General features: G+C 44.4%; 1 protein-coding gene, 1 non-coding gene and 1 pseudogene across 2 annotated transcripts; all 3 read left to right on the top strand.

Annotated features, from left to right (window-relative positions):
- The first annotated feature begins 1,026 nt into the window (after nt 1-1,026).
- On the top strand, nt 1,027-1,226 carry LOC123163269 (U2 spliceosomal RNA). Its single transcript, XR_006481826.1, has one exon. It is a non-coding gene; the product is annotated as a U2 spliceosomal RNA (small nuclear RNA).
- Nucleotides 1,227-3,114: 1,888 nt separating this feature from the next.
- Nucleotides 3,115-4,616, top strand: LOC123161696 (uncharacterized). Its single transcript, XM_044579508.1, has 3 exons — nt 3,115-3,414; nt 3,596-3,684; nt 3,821-4,616. The coding sequence occupies exons 1-3, from the start codon at nt 3,153-3,155 to the stop codon at nt 3,938-3,940; spliced, it is 471 nt and encodes a 156-aa protein (XP_044435443.1). The 5' UTR covers nt 3,115-3,152; the 3' UTR covers nt 3,941-4,616.
- Nucleotides 4,617-7,634: 3,018 nt separating this feature from the next.
- LOC123163277 (uncharacterized) lies at nt 7,635-7,790 on the top strand (annotated as a pseudogene).
- Nucleotides 7,791-9,269: the final 1,479 nt, after the last annotated feature.

The raw sequence follows: 9,269 nt of genomic DNA on the forward strand, positions 1-9,269 counted from the left end.
TTATTTTCTTAAGTATGTGAACTTTTTCAAAATTGATGGTGTTTTTTAATTTGATGAAATTTGGTTTTCAAAATTGGTGAACCTTTTTTAGTGAACTACTTTTAACAATTGGATGTTTTTTCAAATTCGATGATCTTTCTTTAAATTTGTTGAACTTTTTTTTTAAATTGATGAACTTTTCTGAAATTTGATGGACTTTTCCTAAAATTCGATGGACTTTTCCTGAAATTTGATGAACTTTCTTTCAAATCGATGAACTCATTTTCAAATTTGTGAACTTTTTTGCAAATCGATGAACTTTTTTTCAAATTCGGTGAACTTTTTAACAATTTCGATGAACTTTTTTCTAAATTGATAAACTTTTTCAAAATTGACGAACGTGTTTCAAAATGAGTGAAGTATTACTTCAAATTTACTGAACTTTTTTTAATCAAATTGAACGAACTTTTTAAAAATTGGTGAACTTTTTGTTCAAAATCTTGTTTCAAAATTGATGAAGTTTTTTCCAAATTTGTGAACTTTTTCAAAATTTCGTGATCTTTTTTGAAATTCTGAAATTTTCTCAAATTCACGATTTTTTTCAATAAAAGTGCATGCATTGAGCAAAAAAATAAGGAAAAAGGCAAATAAAACCGTTATAGAAAAACAGAAAAAGAAAAAAAAGCTAGAGAAAGATTAAAAGGAAACAAACGACGTCAATGAGCAATGGCTGGTCATTGGTGTAGTGGTTGGCGAGCTCAATGTGAAGGCTGAGGTCCCGCGTTCGAGGTCTGCTCCCTACATATCTTTCGGCCCGTCACGCTCCTGCAAGCGCCAGCATCGAGCGCCGACTAGGAGCTCCCGGTTCACCTGCCCGACCCCCGCGTAGCGACGAGCGGTAGGGGAACAAACATATGATTTGGCCTTTTGTTTTTGTTTTCCTTGCGAGAAGAGATTTATTCGAATAGTAATCCCACATCGCTTTTGCGACTTAGCGGAGGCGGTTCGTGAAGCAATAAAATCAGACCTAGGCTTACCTTTTGAAGCATACCTTTCTTGGCTTTTTGGCTAAGATCATGTATAGTATCTGTTCTTATCAGTTTAATATCCAATACATGTTTCTACGGATCCATGAGATATTAAGTTAATCTTTTGTGGGGGAGAATTTTTCTATGTAGCTTGCTATATGGATGGTTCTCATGTGTCGGACAAGCGTTGCACTACTGCTTGGAACAGATGCACCCCAACCAAAACTAAACAAAATATAATCTCGACCTGGGTACTGTCACAGATCATTCAGTATCCATAGCGCTTGTGTTCATTTGTTACACAGATGTTACAAGATTAATAAGAGGAGGAATACCCAAAAGCGGCCTTCAGGGTTTCCTGAATGAGAAAGTAATAAATGAATTGTAGGCCACAGTCTCATTTGCACAGTCCGGACCGACATGGTTACTGCAGCGTTGCTTCAGGGTTCAGAGACCAGAAGTACGTACTCACACAGAAGAGTCCTCGCCGTCACGCCCCCCTTCCATTGCACCAGAGCTCCGTGTGATATGTTTGGAGCGAGACGCCCGATCAGTCCAGTCCAGCTCGCTTGCTTTGCTTTGCTGCGCCCGGCCGCAACCTCCGCCGGTACCCGCGCCTCCACGCATGGATGATGGAGCTAGTTCTTCAGCTCACCATTTTTTTTATTACAACACTTCCGTTCCGTTTCCGCACCGTCACACCCGCGATGCATGTCGGCTCGGCGTCCCGTCCACCCACGCTAGCTGGGCTTGCTCCGATTTTCTTCGTTTCCATCCAGCGTGCATCGATCTTTGACTTGAGGTTTTTCTGCTACTTTTTAAGTACAAGTTTTATTCAGGCTTTGTTTGGATCTTTGGCTGCATTTTTCTTCCACGTGCCATAAGGGATTGGGTCGCTCCATGCTTACCGAGAACATGAATTTTGGCACGGGAACCCGTCAGATTTAATTGAGTCTTGGACTCTCAGTTTATCGTTTCACAAAAGAAAAAGAAAAAAAAGAGAGTATGTGCCATGGTGTCATTTGCACAGTAGTTGTCGACCGACATGGTTGAGAAAAAAAGGTTCAGACAAATGGAGCTGGCGTTCAGATAGAGCAGAGATAGGCCCCCAAGCATGTTGGTTCAGTGTAACCGTGTAAGAGAGAGACAAAAGATAGGATGCAACACGAAAATCGTATTGATCAGCACGAACGTGCAACTCTATCCAACTCCCAAGGGACCAGCTCATTAGCTGAAGACTAGATACAGTAGGGAGATTCAGTGACAACGTACAACGGCTGCAGCAGTACAGTCAGCTTCGTTCACATTCACATTGTTTCCTTGGTCTGTATCCATTGCACATCTGCGCGAGAGCGGCCGCAGCCTAGTGTGGAGCGAGACGCTGGAATCCAGCTTGCTTTGCTGCATCCGGCCGCAGCCCCTCGTCTGTACTCGCGCGCCTCCCCTCACCGCCACTGGTTCTACAGCGGCTCACCATTTTTAATCATTACTACTATTTCGTTTCCATCTGAGAATCTGAACGCGTCCGCTGGGCGTCCCGTCCACCCACCCTGGGCTTGCTCCGATTTTCCTTCGGTCCGATCCAGCGTGCATGCATGTGCATCGATATTTGACTGGGCATATTATAAGATGATGCATGGATGGATTTATCTATCTGCCACTACTTGACAGTAGTTTTACTCGGGCTTTTGTCTGGATCTTGGCGATAGTACGATGCTTGGAAAGAGCGGCCGTTTAGCACGTGAACCTACAAAGCTGGCGATAGATACAATTGAATCTCACTTTGTGCATCAAGAAAAGAATATACTCTGGACAAAAGTACGATTCCACTTCAGATACATTATATAACTCAGCACTTTTCCTGCCCTCTCAAGCCATTAGCATTTTCAGCCATTGAATCCTTAGTTCAGTCTATTTGTGGCCGTCAGATTTGCTGTGGGTCGCCCTTAATCAGCCTCAGTTTGTTGTTATCGAGCGCCAACCGTTATGGGCCGCTGCTCTGCTCGCATTTTTTCAACTCTATGGTAAACTTCGGCCTAATGGGCTTTTCCCTCTTCAAGGCCTGTATACCAGCATAAAAAAAAACATTATCTCGATCGGCATAGTCGCGTGCCTCTCATCCCTTCGCCTGGCGGCTCACTCCAGATGCGACCGGCCTGGGTGATGACCGATGCCGGGCTAGAGCAACGGGTCCATGGCGAGCGCGCTGGTTCAGGAAGCGCCTCGCCGAGCGATGGGGCACGGGGTCGGCTCGATCCGTTCCGTTACACAGCACGGCAGGATGGTCTGTGGCGGCAACACATGCATGCGCCCTTTGAAGTTCTATTGCCAATCCGAAGTTTGATTGAGAGTTTAATCAGCCATTACTACCAGTCAATGCGCGGACTGCTGGTTTCAGTTACAATTGGTAATTCATAATTTTCATTCAACTTATACACGCCTATATAATCCCAACCATGCCGCTGGTGATTCTCAGGTCTCCAATTCTCCCTCCTTCCTGCATCTCCTCTCCCCCCAATTCTAACTCTTATCTTTGAAATTTGTTTTGTTTACTGATCATGTTCTTCGTGCCCATGAAAAAACTGCAGGTCCTGTACAAGACGAATTCGAGCACATACTGTTGGGTTTCTTACCTTTCTCCAGATGTATTTGTCAGTATCCAATGGCTAACAGACAGGTTAGTATGAGTTTTCTTTTATGCCCCTGTTTAACTAAATTTATGCCTAATCTCAATATTTGTGTCTGTGTGCTTTTTAATCATATGATATGATTTTTCTCTAACTGTTTAAAAATAATTGCATCCTATCTAGCAGGTTTTAATATCGACCTTCCAGCCGAGATGTGATTATATTATCGGAGGGTGTCGAATTCAGTGGCCATATTCTTATTGCTTCCTTCAGATCTTGTATTTTCCAAGAACCTGCCTGTGGTGAGATCAATCGCTGATGGTTTCAGTCTGTGCATCTTCACGGCTGAGAACATGAAAAACTGAGCACTCGAGCTACCTTTGAAGGAGAAAGGCTCCGAGCACGGTTAAGCCAAAATGGCAATATCCAGGTGCAGGTTGGGTTAAGATGAATACTGATGGAGCCACTGATTCAGTGAACGGTCGTGGAGGCGCGGGGATCATTATCCGGGATGATCAAGGGGCGTTCTTACGAGCGAAGTGTGCTCAGTAAGTTACTGACCCGCTATCCATTGAGTTACTGGCCTGTCGCGACGCGATGATATTAGCACGTGATATGGGACGGCTAAGAGTGATAGTGAAAACAGATTGTCAGGAGATTTAGAGTCTGTGGAGTGCACCCCACAAATCGGTGGGTGTTCATATCTTAGGTGAGATGAAGGAAATAAGTGGTCTTCTGCAGGGATTTAAGCTTCAGTACTCAGGTCATCGGACTAACTTGGCGGCCCACCGACTAGCTAAGGAAGCTTTAGTTATAGATATGTATGCTGTAATCTTTGATGTAATCCCTGGTTGGTTGACTGTATTTGTTCAGTCAGACATGCTTGCGCCTATTGAATAAAGTGCCGAGGGCGTTTAGCTTCAAATTTATTTTTGTTAATCACAGGAATTAGGAGAGTTGGTTAGGATGTCGTGGCGAGCTCAAGGAAAACTTTGTGGACTTTTTTATGACAAGTACAAACAAACATAAAAAAGGTAATATTTCCGTTCTTAATTATTTATCCAGGCTGGAGAAAAACATAAAAGGTAATATTTTCGTTCTTAATTCTTTATCCAGGTTGGAGAAAAATCAAAGTACTGGGTTGAAGCTCTGATGTGTACTATAGACGGTGTGTGGGATAAGCTGAAAGATTGAGAATCTGTACGTAGCTTTGCCTAATGAAGCTGACTTGCACTCCCCAATTGTGTTACCAACCAAATGCCACGCCATATACTCTACTTTTTGTGATGAGAATTACTCTAAATATACATCCAGTAAAGATCTCACAATATATATGGCGCAAATTATTTATAATGCGAGTTATTCTGAATATATAAGTCGTGAACATTAAGAAATATCCTTCGATTTTTCATTCATAATTAATAAATATCCTGTAAACCAATACGTGGTTAGTTTTGTAGTCCTACGGCGCCATGATTCTTCAAGAGTTCATGCGTGCTATTATGATTTGCAAATGATTATTACAATCATATTTAAATAGGAAACCCTTTTACAAATATGTCTACATGTAGCTAAAGGGAAGTCAAAGCAGGTTGTGACATGTTTTTCTAACGCAGTCTAACACACGCAGAGTTCAGGCTAAGACGAGGAGAAGTTGGTCACACATGAAAATGATGGTGAAGGACTTTTACAGATCATTTGTCCATTGACTGTCCATAAGACTCGAGCCAACTTCACAATACGTAGTTTAGTTCATGCCAAATTGCAAATCTAACTTGCATGTTTCGTGTCTCCATATATTTACAAACTATCCTATATAACTTCCATGTTTCATGTCTCCCTATACTTGCAAAAATTCCTACCATTTTATAGCAAAGATGGACGGGCGCCGCGCCGGCATGATCTAGTCATCATTAAAAACGAAGCATGATGGATGGCCTCGCTATCTACTATACGGAGAGAAAGCAGGAGGAGTTTCTTGGTTAATATGGATGAGAAGTGATGCTTTCTTTTCTTTTCGTAAACTCAAAGAGAAGAAATTAAGCTCACATTTCGCAATTTCAAGTGTATAGGGGAACAAAAGACGGGTTGGAACCTAAGTCTTTTTTAGGGCAACCAGGTAATCTTGTACACTATTTAGGAAAGGAATTTGTCTTTTGTTTCGGCCTAGGCCCCGCGACGCTCCCATGGGTGACTCGGGAGGTGGAGCTCTAGCCACCACCATCGTTCCCTCCTACACCATACCATCCTCCTCGTTCCCTTTTTGTTGTTGGAGGATGCCGACCCACAAAGTCGTCAACAATGGAACGTGACAATGGGGGTCTCTCCATAAGCACATTTCGGTGGGCAGCGACACGATGCTCGTGTGTGGGGCGACGATGAGTTGGATTCGTGAGGTGGACAGATAGGCCCGGCGGATCTTGAAGGTGCGGCAACTCTGTGTGTATGTGTTGCGTGCCATGGCGACAACCGGGATGCTGCATAAGAAAATGGGTCGATAGTGGTACCTCCATGCAGTATGAGTTGTGCTGATTCTGGTGGTGTGGTGGGGATAAAGGGTGCACATGACAATTGGCATGATTTCGTTCCTTGATCTGGAGTTGAGCGATATGACGGCGGGCAAACTTTGTTGTAGTAAATAATAGGAAAGCCGTCATGCTAAGACCCCACGGGACAAGCGCACCAGAGCAGCAACCATCGTCAATGAAGAAAGTCCTAGATGAGAAGAATCGCACATATAAAGTCCCAAACGAAGATGAACGAAAACTGCATCCAAATAGATCCACCGAATAGGTGCAACGACCAAATCCCGCGATATCTAGCGGAGACACACCTCCACATGCCCTCCGACGATGCTAGACACGCCATTGAGATGTGAATCAAATGTGGGAGACATTATTCCTACCGAGGGACGTCGTCGCCGACACACAACCTCCAACCATGACATTGAACCTATCAAGAACGAGAGCTGCGTCTAGCTCCCGCTGACCGGGGGCCGAGGTCGTTCGCGCCTCCATGCCCCAAAGGCCATCAGAGATGGGGTGGATCGGTGGCGGTGGCGGCGGCGAGGGAAGGAGGAAATCTGATCTGCTGAGGTCTTGGGGCTGCATGAAAGTGACATCATCTTACTCTCTCTCTCTCTCTTCTTAAAAAATTAGACGGGTTAGTTCATATGCGTCTGGACCATAATCATCTACTACCTCCGTCCTAATTTATTGGTCCCTTCGTATTTTGTGTTAAATTTTGCTCATATATTTAACTAACAAAATGTTAATACATGTTATAAAAAAATTAAATCATTGGATTCGTATTTTACAGTTAAAATTTGACACTAAATACGAAAGGGACTAATAAACTGGGACGGTGGTAGTATTTTTTTTGCGTGTGGGACCATAATCACCTTCCATCATGCTATGATCATAATGATGCGGGAAATAAAAGCATGCGAAGAAAATGTTTAGTCTTTATATTTCTTTGAACGCTTTTAGCCTGTATCTTGAGAATCCCGCAAAAGAAAAGTCTATATCTCGAGAAGAATAAAGCTCGTGAGTTCTTTTTAGCATAAAAATAAAGCTCGTGAGTCTAAAAAGGAGATGTACTTCCTCCGTTTCTAAATATTTGTCTTTCTAGAGATTTCAACAAGTGACTATATACAAAGCAAAATGAGTGAATCTACACTTCAAAATATGTCTATATACGTCCGTATGTGATAGTCCATTTGACATCTCTAAAAAGACAAATATTTAGAAACGGAGGGAGTAGTTTATTTTTTAAAACAAGATCGGTAATCCTTTTTCCTTTTTTAGATCGGTAATCTAATTAAGGTCACCTCTGTGATGACAAAATGGGCATGTGTCATGTGGCCCGTTTCATGGCCTGCTTGGACTTCTGTTTCTCGTGCGAGAATACGTCTCTTCGACTTATTTGAATAATACCACATCGCTTTTGCAACTCAACGGAGGCGGTTCGTAAAGCAATAAAATCAGATGTAGGCTTACCCATACCTTTCTAGGCCTCTTGGCTAAGATCAAGTGTAGTATCTGCTTATATTAAGTGAAATTTTCATGGGGAGAATTTGTTTATGTAGCATGTTACATGGACGGTTCTCATGTTTCGGCTAAGCGTTGCACTATTGCTTGGAATAGGCGCATCCCAACCAAATCAAAATAAAATGTAATCTCGACCTCGGAGAAAATAGATGAGAGGAGAGCACCCAAAAGCTTCCGGGTTCACACGGAGTTAGCTAAAAAGGTTTAAACGGATTATAGATCACAGTCTCATTTGCACGGTTCAGAGGGACATTGCTCCTGCAGCGTTGCTCGCTTCAGGGTTCAGAGACCGGAGTGAAGTACACAAGGGAGACATGTCCTTGCGGTCGCGCCCCCCTCGCAAGCACGCTAGCTTCTTCCATTGCACCGGAGCGAGACGCCCGATCAATCCAGCTCGCTTGCTTTGCTGCGCCCGGCCGCAACCGCCGCCGGTACCCGTGCCTCCACGCAGCATAGATGATGGAACTAGTTCTTCAGCTCACCATTTTTTTTATTACAACAGTTCGGTACACGTGCTCCGGCTTTTCTTCGGTCCGATCCAACGTGCATCGATCTTTGACTGGGCATATTATTATATACTCCTACAGTATAAGATAATGGATGGATGGATTTGTCTGCTACTACTACTTGAGAGTAGTTTTACTCGGGCTTTTGTCTGGATCTTGGCGATAGTACGATGCTTGGAAAGAGCGGCCGTTTGGCACGTGAACCTACAAAGCTGGCGACAGATCCAATTGAATCTCACTTTGTCCATGAGAAAAGAATATACTCTGGACAAAAGTACGATTCCCACATCACTAGCAGTCCCATGAAAACAAGCATGATGGCCTTGGCTATCTAACAAGAATTATGGAGCACAGTCTCATTTGCACTGTCCAGGCCGACATGGCTACTGCAGCGTTGCTTCATGGTTCAGACTGGAGTGAAGTACAGAGCCTCTCAAGCACGCTAGCTCCTTCCATTGCAGGAGAGCTCCGTACGTGTCATACGCGATTGTTGTTTGGAGCGAGACGCCCGATCAGTCCGGCTCGCTTGCTTTGCTGCACCCGCCCGCGACCTCTGCCGGTACCCGTGCCTCCACGCATGGATGATGGAATTAGTTCTTCAGCTCACCATTTTTTTATTACAACAGTTCCGTTCCGTTTTCTGCTCCCGCATGTCGGGTCGGCGTCCCGTCCCGTCCACCCACGCTATCTGGACTTCCTCCGCTTCTTCTTTCTTTCTTTCTTCCGATCCAGCGTGGATCCATCTTTGACTAGGAATGTAAGAGCATCTCCAACAAACGCCCTAAGGAGCCGCGCGCTAAAAAAAAATTACAGCGCCAAAATAGCGTTTTAACGCGCCGAATGATCGAGTATCTCCAGCAGACGCCCAAAAATATACCGCCCAGCTAGCAACATTAGCATCTTCAACAAGCGCACAAAATTACCAGGCGTGCCCGTACCTAGCTCGCCGCCCGTGGCATGCTTGCTGCCATGGTCTGGCCATGCCACGCCGCCCGTGGCTTGCTCGCTGCCGTGGCCGTGGCCCGCCGCCCGTGGCCTGCTCGCCGCCGTAGCCGCGCTTCGCCCTGTCGTGGCCCGCTC

The sequence above is a fragment of the Triticum aestivum genome, chromosome 7B (assembly GCF_018294505.1).
Source record: "Triticum aestivum cultivar Chinese Spring chromosome 7B, IWGSC CS RefSeq v2.1, whole genome shotgun sequence".
Classification (NCBI taxonomy): Eukaryota; Viridiplantae; Streptophyta; class Magnoliopsida; order Poales; family Poaceae; genus Triticum; species Triticum aestivum.